The sequence below is a fragment of the Rhinopithecus bieti genome, unplaced genomic scaffold, assembly GCF_001698545.2.
Source record: "Rhinopithecus bieti isolate Rb0 unplaced genomic scaffold, ASM169854v2 scaffold_21777, whole genome shotgun sequence".
NCBI lineage: Eukaryota > Metazoa > Chordata > Mammalia > Primates > Cercopithecidae > Rhinopithecus > Rhinopithecus bieti.
Genome location: NW_016810508.1, coordinates 741,748 through 766,241, shown reverse-complemented (window position 1 = coordinate 766,241; position 24,494 = coordinate 741,748). Strand labels below are relative to the sequence as shown.

The 24,494-nt window shown below is 42.9% G+C and overlaps 2 protein-coding genes across 7 annotated transcripts in view; one reads left to right on the top strand and one right to left on the bottom strand.

The window, feature by feature from the left end:
* The window catches only part of NCBP2 (nuclear cap binding protein subunit 2), a 32,223-nt gene extending 26,490 nt beyond the window's left edge, over positions 1 to 5,733 (top strand). For 2 of the 3 annotated variants that reach the window (XM_017892209.1, XM_017892211.1), the window contains 3 exons: positions 2,732 to 2,913; positions 4,829 to 4,967; positions 5,389 to 5,622. In XM_017892209.1, coding sequence (XP_017747698.1) covers positions 2,732 to 2,913; positions 4,829 to 4,967; positions 5,389 to 5,460 — 393 coding nt within the window. In that variant the 3' untranslated portion in view covers positions 5,461 to 5,622. Of the gene's footprint in view, positions 1 to 2,731; positions 2,914 to 4,828; positions 4,968 to 5,388 lie in introns of all 3 variants that reach the window. The other variant, XM_017892212.1, reaches the window with a different exon arrangement.
* A 2,312-nt stretch (positions 5,734 to 8,045) lies between these two features.
* Positions 8,046 to 24,494, bottom strand: part of SENP5 (SUMO specific peptidase 5) — a 78,943-nt gene continuing 62,494 nt past the window's right edge. The window contains exons 7-10 of one of the 4 annotated variants that reach the window (XM_017892204.1): positions 19,868 to 20,005; positions 14,849 to 14,932; positions 13,050 to 13,100; positions 8,046 to 11,949 (exon numbers count right to left, since the gene is read on the bottom strand). In XM_017892204.1, coding sequence (XP_017747693.1) covers positions 11,839 to 11,949; positions 13,050 to 13,100; positions 14,849 to 14,932; positions 19,868 to 20,005 — 384 coding nt within the window. In that variant the 3' untranslated portion in view covers positions 8,046 to 11,838. Of the gene's footprint in view, positions 11,950 to 13,049; positions 14,536 to 14,848; positions 14,933 to 19,867; positions 20,006 to 24,494 lie in introns of all 4 variants that reach the window. The other 3 variants (XM_017892205.1, XR_001889208.1, XM_017892206.1) reach the window with 3 other exon arrangements.

Sequence of the window (24,494 nt, the reverse complement as noted above, 5' to 3'; positions counted from 1 at the left end):
CCTCGCAGCCGCTCCCTGTACCCGAGCCGGTGCCGAGAGGCTTGAGCGCTGATGGTAGTGGTGGCTCCGGTTTCCAGGTTGTACCTCGCAGATGGCTGCGTAACAAGGGGCGGGGTGCCCTTCTGTCTTCCAGAGTATGTAGAGGCGCCTTCTTGATGCAGATACGGGGCTTTTTACTTTGTTTTTTAAATCGGCGAAGCAGTGCCCTTCGGCGATTCGGGCCCCTTCTCTGGGAGGATGGTCTTACGGAAGCTGTACGCGCGGTGCGTGGGGGAGACAAGTGAAGTCCTCACTCCGCCCTCGGGGAAGCCTCGGAGTGGGGAGGTGGACCCGCCAAGCTAGGCGCTTTGAGGGTGTTTGGATGTAAAGATCGGAGAATTGCTGGATTTCAGAAGAGAGAAATTTTTAGTCCGGACTATATCACAGTATATTTTGTGGAAAAGGGGGATATACAAAATAGGCTTTTCAGTAATCAGCCAAAGGTGGGGTGGAATACGGTTGGGGGGTGCGGGGCCGGGACTCATTAACCCAGTTTAATTTAGTAAACATTTATTGGAGTTCTGTCGCCAAAGCCTTGTGCTAAACCTAGGGGGAGAGGGAAGACAAGTTTCTTGCGCTCTGCGACCTTCGTAATCCCCTGTATGTGGATTATCAAAGAATCTAAGATAGAATGAGTTTAAAAAGAGAGGCTGTGAGAATTCAAAAAAGGGGGCAAAATCCGCCTTGTGACTGGGAAATTGAAGGAGCGCATTATAGCAGGAGGGGTCAGTGTGGAGAACGTGTGAAATGTGTTACTAGAGTAGGAAAAGGAAATTTTGAGCAAATTAGGGAAGCTCTTTAAATTTTATTCAGTCAAGGCAGGGCAGCAGTGGCTCATGCCTGTAAATCCCAGGACTTTGGGAAGGCTTGAGGCGGGTGGATCACGAGGTAGGAGTTTTCGAGATCAGCGCTTTGCCAAGATGGTGAAACTCCATCTTCTACTAAAAATACAAAAATTAGGCCGGGGTGGTGGCCGGCGCCTGTAGTCCGCAGCTTACTGGAAAAGGCTGAGGCAGGAGACTCGCTTGAGCAGGTGGAGGTTGCAGTGAGCCGAATTAGCGCCACCGCACTTCCAGCCTGGCAACAGAGCGAGATCCTACTTAAAAAAAAAAATTATTCGGTCAATTTATTTACTTTTTTGAGACAGAATCTCGCTCTGTTTGCCTAGGTGAAGTTGCAGTGCGCGATCACGGCTCATGCAGCGCTCAACATCCTGAGCCCAAGTGAACTCCCACCTCAGCCTCCTGAGAAGCTGGGACGCACAGGCTCGTGCACCACCATCCCGGCTAATTTTTTTGTAGAACAGGGTCTCCTTGTGTTGCTCAGGCACGGTCTCGAACTCTGAGACTCAGCGATCCCCAGCCGGGCTTCCCAAGTGCTGGGATTTCACAGACGTGACACTGACCGCAGGCCAGTCAAGTTTTTTTTTTTTTTTTTTTTTTTTTTTTTTTTTTTTTTTGAGACGGGTCTCGCTCTGTCGCCCAGGCTGGAGTGCAGTGGCGCGATCTCGGCTCACTGCAAGCTCCGCCTCGCCGGGTTTCCGCCATTCTCCCGCCTCAGCCTCCGAGTAGCTGGGAACTACAGGCGCCGCCACCTGCGCCCGCTAGTTTTTTGTATTTTTAGTAAGAGACGGGGTTCACCGTGTTAGCCAGGAGGGTCTCGATCTCCTGACTCGTGATCGCGCGCGCCTCGGCCCTCCCAAAGTGCTGGGATACAGGCTTGAGCCACCGCGCCCGGCCAAGTTTTTAGATGCTTAAGTGCCAGGCATGATTTGCACTTTTTTTGAGACGGAGTCTGGCTCTGTCACCCAGGCAGTAACACGATCTCGGCTCACTGCAAGCTCTGCCTCTCGGGTTCACGCCATTCTCCTGGCGAGCTGGGGCTACAGGCGCCCATCACCTCGCCCGGCTAATTTTTTTGTATTTTTTTTTTTAGTAGAGACGGGGTTTCACCGTGTTGGCCAGGATGGTCTCGATCTCCTGACCTCGTGATCCGCTCGCCTCGGCCTCCCAAAGTGCTGGGATTACAGACATGAGCCGCTGTGCGCGACCCTGATGAGCCATTTTGGATCCAGGGATTTGTCAGGTGTGTTGGATGAAGCCCAGTTGTATTCTTATCTCTGGCTTCATCCTGTCATCCCAGTTTGGAAGCCCATTAGGAAAGTGAGCTCTGTTTTGTTTTTAGTGATCACTACATTTTTTTCCTAAATTCAGAAAAAATATATGAGCATGTAAAGCATCAGAGTTGTTGCTTTGAACAGTCTCCATGGGGTTATTAAAAGGGGACTCTCTCTCTGAAAATCCACTTATTTCTCACTACGGAGGATAAAAGGGCCCTTTGTCATACATCTGGTCAAGGTCCAGAGTTTAACCTTGGTTTAAAGGATGCACTGCTGAGAATATGGCATGTGCAGGGAAAAGGCAAGCCGCTTGTGTGGCAGTCTGGCGTAGAGGTGACTTTGCTGTATGCGGTATAACTTTTGAGCCTTGTCTCTACTAAGAGTCTGGACTTTGCATAAGTGCTTCACAGAATGTGAACATCTCCCTTTTTTTGAGCAAGGGATTTGTGGTAGGCTGGGATGAGAGAATTTGATTTCCAAATCAGAATTAATGAATGTTTCTACCATACTTAGAAATACTATTTAAGCAGGGCTCTGAAGTTGCTTAACTTTTGTCTGTATTTGAAATTCTAGGGTGACAATGAAGAACAAGAAAAATTACTGAAGAAAAGCTGTACGTTATATGTTGGAAATCTTTCTTTTTACACAACCGAAGAACAAATCTACGAACTCTTCAGCAAAAGTGGTGACATAAAGAAAGTCATCATGGGTCTGGATAAAATGAAGAAAACAGCGTGTGGATTCTGTTTTGTGGAGTATCCTTCCTGTGGCAGGAATGTGGCTGCTGAACTGGAGTAGAGCTGAGTAGTAGCTCATAAGCCTCCCTGCACTTGCCCCTGCGTTTTCCTTCATCTCCAGTGTCACTGCTTTTATACTGTAAAGCTGACACCATTTACATTCTCTCCTGAAATCCATGCTTTATGGTTCTTTTTTCTTTTTTTTTTTTTTTTGAGACGGAGTCTCGCTCTGTCTGGGCTGGAGTGCAGTGGCCAGATCTCGGCTCACTGCAAGTTCCACCTCTTGGGTTCACGCCATTCTCCTGCCTCAGCCTCCCAGTAACTGGGACTACAGGTGCCCGTCACCTCGCCCGGCTAGTTTTTTTGTATTTTTAGTAGAGACGGGGTTTCACCGTGTTAGCCAGGATGGTCTCGATCTCCTGACCTCGTGATCCGCCCGTCTCGGCCTCCCAAAGTGCTGGGATTACAGGCTTGAGCCACCGCGCCCGGCCGCTTTATGGTTCTTTAAGAAAAAGTTTTTCAAGAATGTTTGCCCTTCATGTAAAAAAAAAAAAAAAAAATTCCAAAGAGCATAGTGAAAATATAAAACCTTGTACTGTTCTAAACCCCTAACTCCCTTTGCCAGAGGCTGTCAGTTACCAGTTTCTTGGGCATCTTTCAAGAAGTCACCTGCGGGCGTGCAGTAGTGTACTGCATGTGCTGTTTTTAAAGTCATTTATTTATTTATTTATTGTTCCATTTCAGCACACGGTCTGTTTTTAAAATAGCCGTATAGCCGGGCATGGTGGCTCGTATTTGTAGTGCCAGCTACTCAGGAGGCTGAGGCCGGATCAGTTGAGCCCAGTGGTCCAAGGCTACACTGAGTTGTGACTGTGCTCCTGCTGGGGTGATGGGGCAAGACCCCATCTTTAAAGAAGAAAATGTTTTAATAGCTATATCGTATTTCATTACATAGATGTATATAAGCTGATTATATAGGTACAAACCAAAACTGTATTTACTTGTGATCATTTTCTTAGACTCTTCTAAGCATTTTACCTCCTGGATTTATCCTATGTTATTTTTACTGTTATGTTTTGGTCATTGAACTTAGTATTCTGAGAAATTCTGCAGACCCAATCTAATGTATCTTTTGAGGTTTTTAAAACTGTGCCCTGAATTACATTTGTTTCAGATGAAATTTTTCCTTAAGTGTCTGGTGATCCCTGGATTTCTGCTCATAATTAAGGAAAAGAATGCTGACTCACTGGACCCAGGCAGGGCATCTCTCCCAGATTGCTGGCTTGCCTTGGGGATACATGGGTTTCCCAAATGCTAGAATGAAAAGAGATTTTATTTTGGCCTGCTAACATCAAAGACACTAGTTCCTCCAGATGGTTTATTCAGAACACTATTACCTTATTTTTATTTGTCTGGGATTAAATGTCTTCCCCTTTAATTAAAGGGAGCTCTCTCTGATTAAGCAGGTTTGGGAACTGCTACCTTGGTGATAACCTTGAGTCTTTCCTTTAGTGAAACGCAGTGCAATTCCACATGCACTGTGACCTTCTCTTTATTAAGGTGCCCTGGAATATACGGCACCTAACTTGAATATATAGCACTTGTTTCTTGGATAAGAAGTGTACAGTGGTCCAAACCTGCACTGAATTGTTTTATATTTTGCAAATCAAAATATGGAGATGATGGAACCAAAAATTATCAACAGGAATGTCCAACAAATATGATGAGTGCAGCCATGGAGACGTGTCATGTTTGACTCTCTGTGCTTCCAAACCATGGCAAACAGGCCTGTGCAAGCTGAACTGCTGTCTCTGAACTGCATCTGATTAGATTAGCTCTTGTACTTTTTAACAACTCAGCTTCATTTACATGTCGTTCGTTCCCCTATTTCTAGAAATGTTTGGAAAAATGCTAGTGTTCCTTAATACTTAAGGTATTACTCACGCGCAGATGCTGAAAATGCCATGCGGTACATAAATGGAACACGTCTGGATGACCGGATCATTCGCACAGACTGGGACGCAGGCTTTAAGGAGGGCAGGCAGTACGGCCGTGGGCGATCTGGGGGCCAGGTATGTGAGAAGGGTCTCTGGGCTCAGCCCATCGCCTGGGATTCCAGTCACAATGACAGGTGTTTTGGCAATTGGTATTTACTCTTTTGTAAATAACTTTGTGTCTATAACCTTGGCTTGAAGTGGATCTGAAAACCACCCAACGGTTTGGGTGCATTTTTGAAACCCTGAAATAGTATGTCCTGTACGTTTCTAATAAGCAACCATTCTTGAACTTCTGCTAGGGGCTAGATTCCACCTGTAGGAACATCTAGAATGAAAGCAGAATGCACTGAAATGAGTTGAAGTGCATATGTCCTGCTTGAAATGTTCACATTATGGCATCTGAACAGGTTTCACTGTTTGTCTAACGTATTTGTAGGAGGCATATTTGTTACACCATTCTTTTCCATACTGTAACTCTGGATTCTTTCCATTAAAGGTTCGGGATGAGTATCGGCAGGACTATGACGCTGGAAGAGGCGGCTATGGAAAACTGGCCCAGAACCAGTGAGTGATGAGAGCTGTCAGTGACCAGCACTCATTTATTTGGCTTGTTGAATTGATTGAAGAACATCACCGAAAGTCTGCAAACGAGTCCATTTTTACCAAGCTTTGATCAGTGTCTTTACTGAACTAGAAGCCTCTGAAAGTTATTAAAGGACAGAATCCAAAAGAATGCCTTTAATTATTTTCTGAGAATCTTGGCCATGTGTCAGATGATCAGATTTATTTTGTTACCCGGTCAGAAATTGTGTTCTTTTTTTTTTTTTTTTTTTTTTTTTTGAGACGGAGTCTCGCTCTGTCCACCAGGCTGGAGTGCAGTGGCGCGATCTTGGCTCACTGCAAGCTCCGCCCCCTGGGTTCAAGCCATTCTCCTGTCTCAGCCTCCCGGGTAGCTGGGACTACAGGCGCCCGCCACCGCGCCCGGCTAATCTTTTGTATTTTTAGTAGAGACAGGGTTTCACTGTGGTCTCCATCTCCTGACCTTGTGATCCGCCCGCCTCGGCCTCCCAAAGTGCTGGGATTACAGGCGTGAGCCACCGCGCCCGGCCAGAAATTGTGTTCTTTGACAACAGATTGGATCTATAATGTTGGTTAGTCTTTAGCCCAAACCACTACACTTTTAGAAAGACAGAAACATTTAAAAATTTGTTTTTACCATATTGAGTCTTAAGGTAGGTTCATGATCTACATTGGGGCTTGGGATTTTTTTTTTTAAGTTTACATGAGATAGCCTAATAAATGGAGGTGGGGCCAGGCATGGTGGCTCACACCTGTAATCCCAACACTTTGGGAGGCTGAGGAGGAAGGACAGCTTGAGGCCAGGAGTTTGAGACTAGACTGGGCAACATAGCAAGACCCTTCTCTACAAAGCAAAACGAAAAATAACAAATGGAGTTGTGCTATGTTGTATTGCTTTGCACAAAATTAGGAACAGGTGTTTGACAGCTGAATTTGTTTTCCATGAATTCCAACCTCTAAAGGCAAGCTTAGAGGCCAAAGACCTTCCTATATAGTTGGTGCAAAAGCAGTCTCCACAGGACAGCACTGCCTCCATGCTTTACACATCAGGAAATGAGGCCCAAGCTTGAGTATTTACTAACACGTTTTCCAAAAGATGTGTTATACCTAAAGCTAAAAAAAGGGCAAGAGTTTGTCATAGAGGGAACATGTAAATAATTTCAGGGGTAGGGGAGATGTTGCCAGTAAGAAATGGGATAAAATATCAAGAGACAGTGAAAAACCTGCCTTGACATGAGGATCACCGAGTTTATTCTTTTCATTTTCAGTGATGTTGGGAACGGACTGGGTTTAAAAAGGGGAGCTTGAAGATGGAATGTTTAACAGTCACAGAAGGTTCCTGCAGGAGATTCCTGTTTTAGCCGTTTCTCATTTTTTTCCTCAAATTGTACTTACTGAGGCTCAAGCCTTCACAGTGAGCTCATGGTTCTACAGAGAAGGGGAGTCTAGGGAATTTCTTTGGTATTTGTAAGGCAAGGGGTGATTTCTCTCTAATAGAGGTGAGTGAGTTATTGCTCATTTAAAACTGTTAAGTCTAGTATAATTTTCCCTGATAGGAAAAATGAATTTTTTTCACTTAGCAACAGAGTACCTTCTAACTTCCAACAGTCCTTGAAAGTTGGGGCTGAAGTACCTTAGTGTGAATGTCTTTCATGTTAAACTAAGTGTAGAAATCTGAATTTTTAAAAGAGCTATATAACTAGTTGTAAGTGCTTAGGAAGAAATTTTGCAAACATTTAATGATACACTCTTCATTTTTAAAATTCCTTCACACTGTAATTTAATGTATTTGATATTCTTTTGTAGTAAAACATAACTCAGATTTCTACAGGAGACAGTGGTTTTATTTGGAGTGTCTTCTGTAATAGGTTTCAATAAAGCTGGATGAACGTATTGCTGTTGCTGCCTGTTTCCTGCCCTATAAAGAGGGCTGTGTTCTGGAACTCCTGTACTCTGGATACACATGAATGAGTTCTAGGGGGATTCTAGGAATAATGTGGAAAATCTGCATGTCCATTTTGATTGACAGCTGGAAATAACTATAGCTGCATGTGAAGAGAACACAGATGTTCTTGTGAAAGTGATAAAATAGGTACCAAGCAACCTCTGGTGATGGAAAAATAGGTTAGTTTTCCAGAAAACATGCTCTGGATGATTGCAGGGGAAGGGAAAGTGGGGGTGAATTAAGAGGATCTTGTGTTTCTTGGGCTTGAGAACACTAAATGTGAGTCTCTCTACTGCATTCTTTCCTGTTTCTCATGGAGAATATCTGACTTGTTTCTCACCTTCACCAGAGAAAGTGAAAATTCAATCGCACACTCAGATGAATCACTGTTAATACATGGGAGTGAAGTATGAAAATTAAACATGCAATTTCTCATTCAAGCTAAGATGCAAATACAGAACATCTCCATTGTAGAAACTTCGGGTGATGGTGCTGCTGCTTGGAAGGTAAGCTGGTTAGGGCCTGCACTGCTCACTGTTCTTAGATGACCTCTGTCATGACTGGAATGTCACAAGAAAAAAATACTTCTCACCAAACAGTACATGTTACTCAACACAAGAGAACACAAGTTTATAAAGGCATTTAGTTTATTTTTCAAAAAAATACTTTGCTAGAAGGGTTGAGTACTGTAATTTTACATGATCATAATCTCTAAATAAATTCTTTTTCTGACCCAACAGGTACCAGTTAAGTGAACAGCTTGTCTAGGTCTGCTTTTGTAACACCCAAATACAATGAGCACTTCTCTGATGGTATTCCCCGGGCCGTCTTAATTATCTATAGGCCAGGCCTAGCACATAACAAAGTATATGCTTTATAACTGCTGATTAATTCAGTTTCTTAACTAGGCAGAGCAGGTAATCAGTATATCAAATTCACACTACTAATACACTGTCTTGCCTGAAGAGTCTGACCTGCCCAAAACCCCCCGTTACATCTAGCCCAGGGAAGCAGTAAACTGCAATGCAGAGAAAAGGGGCAGCTAAGATGAGGCTAGTGCTGAGTCCCGGTTAGGTGTGTTACTGTTCTGTTCCAACTATAAATCCAGAATGACTGTGTTACTCAGATCCAGTGCTATGTAGAAAATAGAATGCAAAGCCAAAAACAATTTGGGGATGATTGGCAGCACCTTCTTTTCCCTTTCTTAAGAGGCTACCTGAAAGTAGATTAGGATTGAGAGAACATAACCAAAAGTTGAATCAAATCTATATTCATTGCTATAGATTCAATAAAAGGAAAGACCACTGTAAAGAAGCAACTACAACCTGATAAGTTTGCTGAGGAGAGGACTGGGCCGCTTGTTGAAGGCTCATCAAAAGTAGCACTTGACTTAGCACAAGGCCTGCACTCAACCTCAAAAGCATAAGGTCTAGGCCGGGCATGGTGGCTTATGCCTGTAATCCCAGCACTTTGTGAGGCAGAGGCTGGTGGATCACCTGAGGTCAGGAGTTTGAGACCAGCCTGACCAACATGGCGAAACTCCATCTCTGCTAAAAATACAAAAATTAGCCGGGTCTCTAATAAAACTACAGAAATTACAGGACACACCTGTAGTCCCAGCTATCGGGGAGGCTGAGGCAGGAGAATCGCTTGAGCCTCAGAGGCAGAGGTTGCAGTGAGCCGAGATTGCGTCACTGCACTCCAGCCTGGGCAACAGAGCACGACTCCATCTCAAAAATTAAAAAAAAAGCATAAGGTCTGCCTACCTCATGGGCACCCAAACAGTTCAGTGCTAAACTAGTACCACTAAAGCCACACCTGCCTCTTTTCACCAACAGTCCAGAGTATATTTCAAAAATGTCTTTATTAACCAAGGAAGCAATTACTGCAAACATCAGGACAAAGGACATTCTTTCTAATCTAGGACTTGAGTTATAGAGGTTTACACCTAATTACAGGAAAAGAGGGAAAGCAATTATGTGTGCTGAAACCAAGTTTCATCGATGACAAATGTTTTTAAATGACTTTTAAAATACTCAACATTGGCCAGGCGCGGTGGCTCATGCCTGTAATCCCAGCACTTTGGGAGGCCCAGGTGGGCAGATCACTTGAGGTCAGGAATTCAAGACCAGCCTGACCAACATGGCGAAACCCTGTCTCTACTAAAAATATAAAAATTGGTAGGGTGTGGTGGCACGCGCCTGTAATCCCAGCTACTTGGGAGGCTGAGGCAGGAGAATCGCTTGAACCTGGGAGGTGGAGGTTGCAGTGAGCCGAGATCGTGCCATTGCACTCCAGCCTGAGGGACAGTGAGACCCTGACTCAAAAAAAACACAAACAACGTTTAGTCTAAGCCACGCCGGGCAGCACGCCGCAAGGTGCCCTATGAAGCATCAGACTGGAAGTGAAGGAGTCACTGGGCTTGGGCAGCTCACACTCTGGGCACTGATTTTCTCACAGGAACAATTCTGTCTCTTCTGCATGCCAGGTTCTATCAATGAGGAACTGAAATACTTCCTCACTCTGAAGTACGAGACATTTTGAATTGACAGCCCAGTGACTGGCTGGCTGGCTACTTTGGTATACTGCACCCCACCAAAAAAAAAAAAAAAAAAAAATTAGAGGCAAATGTCTGGTATATGTTTTGAAAATCTCATGTTTGCATAATTATGTTTGAAAACCCATGAAGAGCTCTTCCTTACCCTAAACTGTCATTTTTCCTAACGCTGACAGAACCACACCTATAGCAGCATAAAGTGCCTCTACTCAGTCTTTTTAACGACTTGAAACACAGTAAGAAACACTGACCTGGTTTGACATTAAGGATTTTGAGTCTGGAGGACTCAGGAGAGGAAAGTGCTGGGGCTGCTTCCCAGTGACGCCACTGGTGTCTGGGAGCCCTGCATGTAAACATGGCCGGACTCAGTCCTCACCTGCTGGCAGTCAGCCTTCTCTCCGCCATACCTTAGGGCCAAGTGAAACTCAACAATTTTAGCTTTTTCAACACTCCAAACCTACATAGGCATACATTCGAGAATCTTCTGCCATTTATTTGGTGTTTTTCTATTCAAACTTCTGAGTTTGAAAAAACAACACTGGTTGTTATTCCTCCCGATTCTGAAAGGATCATTGGGTAGGTTTAACATACATCTTTCCAATGTCATGAAAGGCTGGATTAAAGATGTAAGATGCGTGACATTAATCCTAACGCAGCTAAGTGTAGGGACAAGAGCCTCTTGGGCCTTTCTTCAGAAGATGAGGTTCAATGGAAGGAGAAAAACAACCGTGCTAGTGTCATCAACACTGGCCACACAGAAGCCTCATGTGCCCTGCATGCTACTGAGGTCACTAAAGGGACCGGAGAAAGAACCTGACGCGGTTGCTGTGCTCCCACGGGGCTAAGTTGTCTCCATTACCCTCCCTCTTCTCTCCAGTCACCTGCAAAACATCTAAGTCAGTCGGCCTTCAGTTTTGAATGTTTAAATTTCAGATACCCTTGAAACAGAAATGCATTTGGTAAACCTTAACTTCTTCCAACTGGGAGGCAACACAGGGAAATGACAACTTAAAAATTACTGAGAACAGCTGCATTCTCATTTGACCACTACTCTGATGGATGTTAAGATTTTTTTTAACAGGTCGAAAGCAGAAAAATTCAGGGAATTCAATATCCCAGCAAAAGCCTTTATGAGATGTATGCCATGTATTATAATTCTTGAAACCACGAGTGAAATCTGTCATTGTTACTGGCCTCCAAGGTTGCTGTCTTTTTCTCACACCTTACTCTTCCCAAAGCAGCCACTGTGCTTACAAGTGTGCCTCCAGAACCAGAAGACACCAGTCAGTTTAAAACCACTTTCATCTCACCCTTCTAAAGGAATGGACCGCACTCTCTAAGACTCACTTGGAGAGGGAAGTTGGTGAAAGATGCCGCTAGTAAAGTAAAACAGGACTGGATTTGTCAAAACCACCCCCAGCTACTCTTAATGCCCCAGGGAACACTTACTATTCTCAGCGTATGCTGTATCAAAACATCTTGCATTTTAGGTTCTGGGAGTAAATCTGAAACCTGTATTCAGTTCACGTCTAACTAAGTTTCAAAAGCTGCACCAAATCTACTAAGCTTTTTTTTTAATACTCTTCACTGCATGCTCTGTCTATATGCATGCGTTTGAATAATAAATATTAAATATGGGGGACGCACAGAACCATAAAATTAAAAATGAAACCAAACTGAACATTAAACAATAGTACATGGTAGCTGGAGAAATGAATAAGGGCAAAAAATAAATTTGAGGTAACAATAGTGGCCCAACACCACTGATCTGAAATATCTGTAAAAATTCAACTAAGTGTTTGGAGATTCAAGTAACAAACCACCTGCTCCAACTTGGTCAGACTTCCCAGGGTCCCTGCGGAGTTTCAGTCCATGAGCCGGCACTCACACAGCTCCTTGTAAATCCTCTTCCGCACTCGGGGCATGTCTTCTTGTGAGAACTGGAAAGGCTGCTCTAAGGCGAGGCACTTGCAGTACTGCAAAGGTCCAGAAACACTTCAGTGGCACTTGGAGTTGTGTACCAGCCCGTTCTATTTTACTAAATGCAGACCTAATAGTGTCTAAGGCAGAAGTCCCCAACCTTTTTGGCACCAGGGACTGGTTTCGTGTAAGGCAATTTTTCCAGACTTGGGGAGAGGGGTTGGTTTCAGGATGAATTATCAGGCATTAGTTAGATTCTCATAAGGGGCGAACAACCTAGATCCCTCACATCTGCAGTTCACAATGGTTCACGCTCCTATGAGAACCTAATGTGGTCGGTATCTGCCCGTGGCCCAGGGGTTGGGGACCCCGATCTAAGGCAGCATTTTCATGTCTGTTTAAACTGTTGTAAAAACACACTGTTTTAAGCATTTACCCAAATTATAGTCAACCGACCAAGCTACTGTATGGCTTGGGATCTCCTCTCCCTCCTGACCCAGTATTGTGAAAAGCAGCAACTGATGAAAAGGCCTAAATTCCTCCCAAAGTCCAACCTGCTGCGAGTGCAGCTAGACCTATTGTGGCCCTTAAGTGGGAACTAGAATTTGTTTACAAAACCCCAAACATGCATGAGGTACACAAATGAACCTGTTTTCCAAGATCTTTGCAAATCTCTAAATTCATGCACATATTCTGTAATTTCCTTCACAAATATAATGTATAACTGAATTTTTTCCATAGCGCTTTTTGACCTCTTAGGAGATGACGGCAGTTTTTCAGTGTGGCCCTTATTTAAAATCTAATCACTCTGTGTCAGACCTGCAGATTGCTTGCCAATGGTTTTTTTTTAAATTCTGCAAATGCCAAAGGTTATGATACGGACAAATTCAAGTCAATCTCCAATGTGGCTTACTAATAACCTCCAGTGAGACATCGATGATACCCACAGTTCACTCTTGATCCCTGGAAGGTGGTTCTTCCTAATGATAACATCTGAGAATGCAGAAACTACTGCTCCTCAGCAACAAAGGGGAGGGAAGTACTCTGTGGCTTGTACCTAGCATCATATACACACACAGGAACGGCCCTCTCTCCCCTCGCAACCCCACAAACTCAATTCACACAGTGTAAACTCTGAAGAGCAGTCTTTCTTTACCTGGAGCACAAAGACTCCACAGTCACTGTCATTTTTCTGTTGTGGAATACACTGAGGGGAAAAACAAGACAGTCATTAAAAGAAGATCAATTACTCCTCTTTAGATAAGAAAACTCCTTTATGGAAAATGTGCAAAGGATAGGAAACTTTTCTCTCTCCAGGACAGCTGGTATATCCTCTGATATCTCAAGCATCTAATTTTATGGAGGCACCTGGCCACATAAAAAGAGCTATCAGGTGACAACCACAACTTACAGAACAATGTTTTACCTAAATATGAGAAATGGGAAATCAAATGTAAAAACCTATTTTAAAAACATGCATTTGGATACTGGGTTCTGCTACCAATTCACTGACAATGGAGTCAAAATGGAATTGTGGCTGGGAACACAGGCCCGGCCCCTGGACGCCAGCATGGTGAGAACGCCACTGAGCAGTCTTCGCTTTCGATCTCACATCACACGGCCCTGTCCTATTCTTTGAAAGAAATTGTGAAGGTAAACAGTACGGTTTTTGTGATGGGTTTTTGAGACAGGGTCTCACTCTGTTGCCCAGGCTGGAGTGCAGTGGCACAGTCTCAGTCTCTTGAGTTCAAGCAATCCCCCCACCTCAGCTTCCCAAGTAGCTGGGACTACGCCTGGTTAATTTTATTATTTGTAGAGATGAGGTCTCACCATGTTGCCCAGGCTGGTCTTGAACTCCTAGACTTAAGCAATCCGCCCACCTTTGCCTCCCAAAAGTGCTGGGAACACAGACATGAGCCACTGTGCCAGGCCAACAGTATGTTTTTAAAAGAACTGGTTACTCTATTCTGCCCAAAGCGGGGATACACAAGATCTTAACTAAATTTAGAATACCTAGATTTTTTAGTTGGGTAATTTCAGGAAATTTACTAGTTCTGGTTTGAACTGGTATACTAGGTTATTCAAAATACAAAACTTAAGCTTAATTTTAAAATTTAGCATTTGGTTCGGTTCAAGGATGAACTAATAAATCTTGTCTCTGGGTTTGGGTTAAAGGTTTGTTTCAAGATCCTGCCTATAACATTGTGTCAATGATCCAGACAGACCTGCATTCAAGGACCTGACTCTATATCAATAGTTTTGATGTCCTTTGGGAAAAATCACACCTGGGCTTCAGTTTTCTCATTTACAAAATAAAGATGATGCTTATCCCTAGATGTCCTGCCTACCGCACAGGTTATAAGGATCAAATGAGATCTAATACACAAAAACACTGGAAACAATACAGCCCGCCATCAATGGAAGACACCGGTATTTACGACAGGAAAGAGCGGCTGTGCCTGGGCACTCTGCCTCACAGTTGGAATGTCATGGGCCAAACATGGTGCTGCATCCAGTCGGTGGTGGGACTGAAGTGCCTGGGCTATCTTCCCCACATGCCTGGCAAGTTGCCCAGTGCACCTTCTCCCCCTCAGTGGATCCAAATAGTCATTTCAGCATTCTTCTGGGTCTACATGGGTCATCTGGAAATAAGAGCCATGATGCAAGAGGCAAGTGCCACACAAAAAAGTTTTTTTTTCCCTCCGGAAGAGCAAACACATCATTAGCAACTGCCTCAGGGAGGAAGTGACTGAAGTGATTTGCTCCCGGAAGCACTGGGCAACTGAGCAGCGAAGATGAATACTAAACTGAAGTTTGTTCTCCGCTGCCTCCCTGGAGCCTCCAGGCTCTCCTTGGTATCTCTGTCACCAGTCTTCAAATACTCTTAAAGGCACCCACCCTTACATAATTCCATCCCCTGGACATGCCTGGGTTTCACTGTTATCCCATACTTACCTTCGTAACAGCAGTCTGCCAACCCTGAAGAAATTCAGGTCTATTTTTTTCTCTGGCTTCAGTCAGCAAATACTTTCTTATATTCTGGTTAAAAAGAAACCACAACACAGATGCTGTGTTCCATCAGTTGGTGAAAAATGGAACATGCCCATAGCAGACAGAAGGAAAGGAGGAGGCTGTGGCCCCATAACTGGGCAGAGTATGCATTAAGAAGCTGGAACAAATTTTTTTTTTTTAAGAGAGAGGATCTTGCTCCGTCACCCAGGCTGAAGTGCAACGGCATGATCAGAGCTCACTGCAGACTTGAACTCCTTCCTAGGCTCCAGAGATCCTCCTACCTCAGCCTTCCAAGTAGCTGGGACTACAGGTGTACACCACTGCTCCTGGCTAAAGCTGGAACTTTATTTCAGACTCTTCATTTCATATTGTTAAAGGGGAGTCAGACCTCCTGTATTCAAGTTTGCACCCGGACTGTGGATGCTGGCTTTGTCTAATCAAAACATTTTATGGGATGGTTATAGCCAGCCCTTCCCAACAGTAAGTCAGCTTGCTGCATTTGAAACTTACATACTGGCAAGTCAAAAAGAAAGTCTTTATCATTGCCAGTGCTCCACAGAGGAAAGGAACCCATGGCAGACATCATTAACAACTAAAACTAAATGAAAAACATTCCAGCCTTAGATATTCTGATACACTCCTTATTTTTGAGGGCTGCAGAAAAGGTTAACATTCAGTTTCTGGAAAGTTATACTAAAATTCATTCTGAATACTGAATATGGTCAAGTCCACTGTTGAAATATCTACCAAGATGAAGCTTGCTGGAGTTTCAAAATGTCCCCAGTGCTCTCAACCTCTGTGCGTCTCTCTCCACATCAAGAGTGAACTCAGAGGTTATGTGAATAACGACCCCCACCCATCCCCTAACAAAAGTGGACCGTGGCCAGACACGCCGGCTCACATCTATAATCCCAGCACTTTGGGAGGCTGAGGCGGGTGGATCACATGACGTGAGGTCAGGAGTTCAAGACCAGCCTGGCCAACAAGGCGAAACTCCGTTTCTACTAAAAATACAAAAAGTAGCCAGGCATGGTGGTGCACACCTGTAATCCCAGCTACTCCGGAGGCTGCAACACAAGAATCGCTTGAACCCAGGAGGCAGAGGTTGCCATGAGCCAAGACTGGGCCACTGCACTCCAGCCGGGGGGACAGAGTGAGACTCTGACTCAAAAAAAAAAAAAGAAAACAAAAGGTGGACTGGAAGCCACCTCTTCAAAAGAAAACACAGGATAAAAGCAAATACTTAATATTTAACCAAGTCTGACCGCACGTTGCTCTTCTCCCTCTAAACAAGTAACTTCAGGTTCTCAGAATAAGCAGTACATGTAAATTCTTTTTTTTTTTTTTTTTGAGACGAAGTCTTGCTGTGTCCCCCAGGCTAGAGTGCAGTGGTGCGATCTCAGCTCCCTGCAACCTCCATCTCCCAGGTTCAAGCGATTCTCCTGCCTCAGCCTCCCGAGTAGCTGGGACTACAGGCACATGCCACCACACCCGGCTCATTTTTGTGTTTTTAATAGAGACGGGGTTTCACCATGTTAGCCAGGATGGTCTCTATCTCTTGACCTTGTGATCTGCCCGCCTTGGCCTCCCAAAATGCTGGGATTACAGGCGTGAGCCACCCTGCCCGGCCAGTATATGTAAATTCTTAAGTAAAATACAGGCAAAAAAGATTTGTCCTTAAAAATGGTCACCTACACTCAAAATGTACTGAGCATCTATAATGGTTCAAGTGCCGGGGACACTAGTGAATAAAGCTCTTGTAGTCGCTGCTGCCATGGAATCTACACATTTATGTAGTGACTGTTTCAAACACTTTTCGTCAGTTCCTTGGAAATATCGGCCCCTAACTGAGTTAAGCACCACTTCTACAACCCCTACATCCTCTTAAAACAAAAAACAGCTTGACCCCACCTGCCCAGATGACTTGGCTCCAAATTACTTCTAGTTATCACCTAAAAGGAGTCTGTTCTTAGCGTCTTTTTGCAAATATGCAAAATTATTAGGCCAATTGTAATTTTGCTGAAAAGGTAGGAACTCTGCAGGAGGGCTTGGGCACAAATTCAGAAGATGAATTTTTATTACTGTGCAGAACCAGGCCCTAATGATTCAGAATCGAGTTGAACCCAACTGCGTGTTTTACAAACAAAATCCTGTTTAACCATCATTCACTCCATGAAGGCGAACATCTGTCTGGCCCTACCTGACTCCTAGCATCAGTACCTGGCACAAAGCAAGAGGCACAGTAAATAGTTCCTACAGGAAACAATTTTCCCAACACCTCTGCTCTCCTCTGCCTGTCAGAATCTGATTCTTTCTTTTTTTTTTCTGAGGCGGAGTCTCGCTCTGCCGCCCAGGCTGGAGTGCAGTGGCCGGATCTCAGCTCACTGCAAGCTCCGCCTCCCGGGTTTACGCCATTCTCCTGCCTCAGCCTCCCGAGTAGCTGGGACTACAGGCGCCGCCACCTCGCCCGGCTAGTTTTTTGTGTTTTTTAGTAGAGACGGGGTTTCACCGTGTTAGCCAGGATGGTCTCGATCTCCTGACCTCGTGATCCGCCCGTCTCGGCCTCCCAAAGTGCTGGGATTACAGGCTTGAGCCACCGCGCCCGGCCAGAATCTGATTCTTAAAGGCACTGATATGGCTGCACTTTTGGTTACATCTTTGCAGGTCTGTCTAGGAAAGAGACAATATAGACAGGCCCTGGCCGGTACAGGAATATGTTGGCTGAGAGAAAGGCAAGGAATTAGGGGAAGGTAACTGGAAAAGATGCTCACACCTGGTATTGTGAGAACTCTGGGCCCAGGAGGCTTCTCCCTTTTGGGGTATTTTTTTCCTGGATTTCTTGGAAATGAAAATGTGAATTTTGAAAACTTGATTTTCCTCATAGTTTGCATTAAACTTAATTTTAAAATTAAATGTTAATTAAACAAATAATACAAGAAAATATTCTCCTTGTAAAAAAAAATTCCCAAAATAAGGCCAAAATATTCTCCTTATAATTAAAATATCCTAAAAAAGGCCAAATCACCTTTAACTATTAGTCTTGCTTTTCTACACTTACCCAAAGGTAATAATCATTGATATCAAAAATGGTAAGATCCTATCTTTTTACTTACAAATATATATGTATGTATGTGCCTACACATACACCTGCATGTGTTTGTATATATACACATATACATGTATTTTTTTCTATAAATGTACTATACCGTATCATTCCACAATTGGCTTTTTAAAGCTCTATGCCTTGGACATCTTTCCATTTGAGGACTTGAAGGTCTAGTATATTCTATTTAACTGCTATGGTCAGTTTAATAGTATGGGTATACTGTACCATAGTGTATTTAGCTATATTCTCTTGCTAGAGCTAAATTTGGGTTGTTTTATTTAGCACTATTATAAACAATGCTGCCATGAACATCCTAGCACATGCCCCATCCTTGTCTGCAGATACAAGCATTTTTACGGAGTAGATACCAAGAAATGGAACTGATATGCCACAGAATGTGCATCTTCTTAATTACAAGGCACTTGGAACTGATGAGAACTGCAGCTGTCCCCAAGGGGCTGTATCAATTTACACACTCCACCAGAAAATATGCGAATGCCTATTTCCTTACATAGACACTTGAACAGCATCACTTTTTTTTTTTTTTTGAGGCGGAGTCTCGCTCTGTCGCCCGGACTGGAGTGCAGTGGCCAGATCTCAGCTCACTGCAAGCTCCGCCTCCCAGGTTTACGCCATTCTCCGGCCTCAGCCTCCCGAGTAGCTGGGACTACAGGCGCCCGCCACCTCGCCCAGCTAGTTTTTGTATTTTAGTAGAGACGGGGTTTCACTGTGTTAGCCAGGATGGTCTCGATCTCCTGACCTCGTGATCCGCCCGCCTCGGCCTCCCAAAGTGCTGGGATTACAGGCTTGAGCCACCGCGCCCGGCCAGCATCACTTTTTCTAACACAATGGGTAAAAAATCTAACTGGTGTAGTTTTCATTTGCATTTCCTTTATTTCTGGTAAGGCTGAACACCTCTCCATGTGTTTTTAAATAGTTATTTGCATTTTTCCTAAAATTTACTAAATTAGCCTTTATCCATTTCTATTAGGACCTTTTATCCTCCCCTTATTCATTTGTAGGAGTTTCCCATGTATTCTGGATAATTATTTTCGGTTATTTACATCATACATATTTTCTCCAAGTCTGTTGCTTGTCTTTTAACTTTATGATACACAGAAGTTTTAAATTAGGAGGTAGTTAAATTTATCCAATTGTTCCTTATGTCTTTTCTTTGGTCCCATGTAAGAAGTCCTTCCCCACTCTGTGAACATAATATTCTCCATATTTCATTCAAATACTTTTACAGTTTTGTACAGATTTCTTTTAAGTACCTAAAGCTTTAGGAGTTTTCATCATAAAGAATTTCCACATTTCTTCCTAGGGCATATTCCTGGATTATTTATGTTTTGTTTCTTTTATAAATGAAATCTTATTCCCAGTTACATTTTCTTACTGGTTCTTGATAGTGCAGGAAAATCCGGAAACCTACTCATTTTTCTTGATTTTGTATCCCACCATCTTGTTGAACTGTTTATTAGCTGAACACTAATACTTTGTTAATTGATTCCATTGGGTTATAGTTTATTCTACAGGAGTTATTTTGCAGATACAAGCCAATTTTAGCTTTACGATGATCAAAGAAAAACAATTTCTAACCACATTCAAGATGTAGTTTTAAGGGAAAAACAGAGAAAATCCAAGTGGAGTACCTCAGAGGGGGATCTGGATCCTGGACAGATCCTCTCCTCAGCCAGAGATTCCTCTTCTAGTCCTTTTCTCAGCTAACATTTTAGAGGATTTTCATGACATAAACTGTTCCTGTATGGTTTTGACTGCTGCTGTTCTATCTAGGGCTAAGATGCTATTTGGCCAATTACAAAATAAATGAAAAAATAGGCAGTATATTAACTTACCTCTACACAAAACTTAAAATGAATGCCTTGGGAATCATAAAATGAAATAATTCGATTAGAGAGTGTCACAGTAATGAGAGACCAGTGGACTTCCAGGTGAATAGGAATCAACAGAAGGCTCTTTTTAAACAAATCCACCTGATCAAGAAAAGAGAAAGAAATGCAGCCATCACCACAGGCTATCCAAACCACCAAAAAACAGCAGCTTCCATTTGCTGACCCATGACCTACACAAGGGCAAAAAAGTAGTAAGCAATGAACCAGAATTTGAACCCAGGTCTTACTCTAAACCCATGCTTATAACTATTAAGCTATAATACACAACAATAATGCAAAAATAAAGCTATACGAAGTACAGTTTTCCAGTTCATCTACTAAACCTGTGTGTCAACTGCCTGATATGACTTGGCTCCTTGTTTTTATGCTTACCTCATTTTCTCATGTACACATTTAACCTGGATTCAACTCTTGTTTAGAAAGGAATCATAGTATTAGAAAACGGTATAAGGGGCCAGGCACGGTGGCTCACACCTGTAATCCCAGTACATTGGGAGGCTGAGGCGAAGGACTGCTTGAGCCCAGGAGTTTCAGACCAGCCTGGGCAACATAATGAGACTGTCTCTACAAAAAATAAACAATCAGGCCGGGCTCAGTGGCTCACGCCTGTACGCCCAGCACTTTGAGAGGCCAACGCGGGCAGATCGTTTGAGCTCAAGAGTTTGAGACCAGCCTGGGTGACACGGTGAAACCCTGTCAAAAATACAAAATCTAGCTGGGTGTGGTGGTGTGCACCGGCAGTCACAGCTACTTGGTAGGCTGAGGTTGAAAGGATGGCTTGAGCCTGGGAGGTGGAGGTTGCATTGAGCAGAGATTGCGCCACTGCACTCCAGCCTGGGTGACAGCCAGACCTTGTCTCAAGAAAAATGAATAAATAAAAATAAAAAATCAGCCAGGTGTGGTGGTGCGTGCCTGCAGTCCCAGCTACTTGGGAGGCTGAAGCAGCAGGATCACTTGAGCCCAGGAGGTGGAGGCTGTAGTGAGCCATGATCACACCTCTGCATTCCAGCCTGGGCGACACAGTGACACCCTGAAACTGCATCTACAGACTCTTTCTAGAGACGTGGTGTAAGCAGCAGTTAAGATCATGGGCTCTCTGGCCGGGCGCGGTGGCTCAAGCCTGTAATCCCAGCACTTTGGGAGGCCAAGACGGGCGGATCACGAGGTCAGGAGATCGAGACCATCCTGGCTAATACGGTGAAACCCCGTCTCTACTAAAAAAATACAAAAAACTAGCCGGGCGAGGTGGCGGGCGCCTGTAGTCCCAGCTACTCGGGAGGCTGAGGCAGGAAAATGGCGTAAACCCGGGAGGTGGAGCTTGCAGTGAGCTGAGATCCGGCCACTGCACTCCAGCCTGGGCGACAGAGCAAGGCTCCGTCTCAAAAAACAAAAAAACAAACAAACAAACAAAAAAAACATTTTAAACTACCTCAAATTCTCTGAAACTAATTTCCCAAGATTTACTTCTCGCTTTCTGATATTCAAATAGTGTCCTGCTCTAAATCAATCTTCTGTAAGTCTTCATGACCCTGGAGAAAAATCACTTTAGCTTTTCGGTTTCTGCATCAACCTGGGGGAGTGAGGTGGGCAGAAGGAACGAGTGAAAATAATAAACAATGGTCCTTTCCAGATTATAAATTCGGAGTATTTTTTTTTAATTCCGAGTATCTGAAACAAGGAATCATTTAGAATACAGCAGTAAATAAAACCAGATTTATATTCTTCTCAAAAGTAATGTTTCCTACATTGTAAAATAGATTTTGTATAAAATTACAAAATACAGAAAAAGATACACTTCACCTATCTTTCCAAATCATTTTCTTCTTCTAACACATTAACAGAGACATACATAGAGCTTTATACAGGCTGAGTATCCCTAACCCGAAAACCTGAAATCCTCCAAAATCTGGAACTTTCTGAGAGCTGACATGATGCCACAGATTGCCCACAGGGGTGGTTGAGATAGTGACACGTTTGCTTTCTGATGGGTCAATGTACATAAACTGTTGCATATACAAAATTACTAAGAATATTGTAAATTACCTTTGGGCCATGCATCTAAGGTGTATATGAAACATAAGTGAATTTTGTGTTTAGACTTTGGTTCTACCCCCAAAATACCTCATTATATATATACAAATATTACAAAATCTGAAAGAGTCCAAAATCCAAAACACTTCTAGTCCCAAGCATTTTGGATAAGGGATATAACCTGTACACATAATTAAGAACAATGTGCATGACAGATTGTGTCATTGACCCCAATTATTTGTTGCCCTCCCTGTAAAAAGATTATACAGGCCTGCCCATGCCATGTGACTTCTCTGCCCTCCCAAAGAGAGAAGTGTAGTCCTGTCATGTGATTTGCTTTAATCAAAAGGATGTAATAACCAGAAGTGAAGTTATGTCATGATCAAATTGAAACTTTAAGAGCTACTATGTGAGCCTGCCATGTCTCAAGAAAGGTGTTGCTCCTTCAGTTTGGGTTCCATTCGCAGAATAAAGAAGAAAAACCAAAGGTTCATCTGCTTAGATGCAGGAAAAGCATTTGATGAAATTCAGTATTTACTTATAATTAAAAACTCTCAGGAAAATAGGAATAATACGAAAGCCTACAGCTGACATCATATACAATAGTGAAAACCTGAACGTTTTCCAAGATTGAGAACTAGGGAAAGACGTCTATCTCATTACTTCTATTCAACATTGTACCAAGTCTTAGCCAGTACAGTAAGGCAAGGAAAAAAATGGCATACAGATTGCAAAGAATGAAATAAAACTGTCACTACTTACAGATGTTAAGTGTCTATGAAAATTTCACAGAATATACAAAAAAGCTCCTAGAAGCAGTAAATGACTTTGGTAAGGTCAGAAGTTACAAAGTCAAAATACAGAAATCAATTGTATTTTTATATACAAACAACTAGAAGATAATATTTTTAAAATTCTGTTCATAGCCATTTCAGAAACATGAATACTTAAGGATACATTTAACAAGAATGTATATATAAGATGTATACACTAAAAATTACAAAAAATGCTGAGAAAAATTAAAGACCTAAATAAATGCAAAGATATACCATGTTCATAGACTGAAAGGCTTAATATTATTAGATGTCCATTCTCCCCAAGCTAATGTATAAACACTATCTCAATCACTCCAGCATGCTTACTAAACAGAGTTTGATAAACTAATTTTAAAGTTTATATGAAAATGCAAAGGACTCAGAATTGCCAAAACAATCTGGAAAAAGGATAAAGCTGGCAGACTCACAGAGATTTTCAGACACACTATGAAGATACAGTAATATCGTGTAGTGTTAACATAAAAAATAGGCATCAGTGTAAGAGAACAGAAAATCCAGAAGTAGACCTACACATATATGATCAGTTGACTTTCTATAATGGTGCCAAAGCAATTAAATTGGAAAAGAAAAGTACACTAAGGAAAAAAAAAAATCTTGATCCTCCCTACCTCATTTTTTTTTTTGAGACAAAGTTTTGCTCTTGTTGCCCAGGCTGGAGTGGAATGGCACTGTCTTGGCTCACTGCAACCTCCGTCTCCTGGGTTCAAGTGATTCTCCTGCCTCAGCCTCCCAAGTAGCTGGTATTACAGGCATGCTCCACACACCTAATTTTATATTTTTAGTAGACACAGGGTTTCTCCATGTTGGTCAAGTTGGTCTCGAACTCCCGACCTCAGGTGATCTGCCTGCCTTGGCCTCCCAAAGTGCTGGGATTACAGGTGTGAACCACCGTGCCCGACCTACCTCACTTCTCACATACAAAATTCATTGAGATGCATCGGAGATGTAAATGTAAAACTGGAAACTACAACGCTATTGTAAGAAAACACAGGAGGCAAATATATTTTAGACTGGACATAGAAAGCAGCAACTATAATAGAAAAGTATAGTAAATTAGATTTCATCAAAAGACAGTTAAGAAAACAAATAGAGAAGCTGCAGAAGGAGAGAAAACAATAACAAAGCATAGACCTGACAAATAACTTCTATTCAGAACATAAAAACATCTCCTACAACTCAATCATAAAAAGATAATCCAATAAAGGGCAAACAGTATTAACAGAGACTTCACAAAATATGATATACAAGTTTCAGTTTTGCAAGATGAAAAAGTTTTGCAGACTGGTTGCCTAATATTGTAAATATACTTAATACTACTGAACTGTACACTTAAAAATGAGTAAGATAGTAAATTTTCTGTGTATTTTATATAATTTAAAAAGTACTCAGCTGGGTGCAGTGGCTCATGCCTGTAATCCTAGCACTTCAGGAGGCCAAGGTGGATGGATCACTTGAGGTCAGGAGTTTGAGACCAGCCTGGACAACATGGTGAAACCTCGTCTCTACTAAAAATACAAAAATGAGCCAGGCATGGTGGCGGGCACCTGTAGTCCCAGCTACTCAGGATGCTAAGGCAGGAGAATCGCTTGAACCCGGGAGGCAGAGGCTGCAGTGAGCCAACATTGCACCAGTGCATGCTAGCCTAAGCGACAGAGACTCCGTCTCAAAAAAAAAAAAAAAAAAAAAAAAAAAAAAAAAAAAAA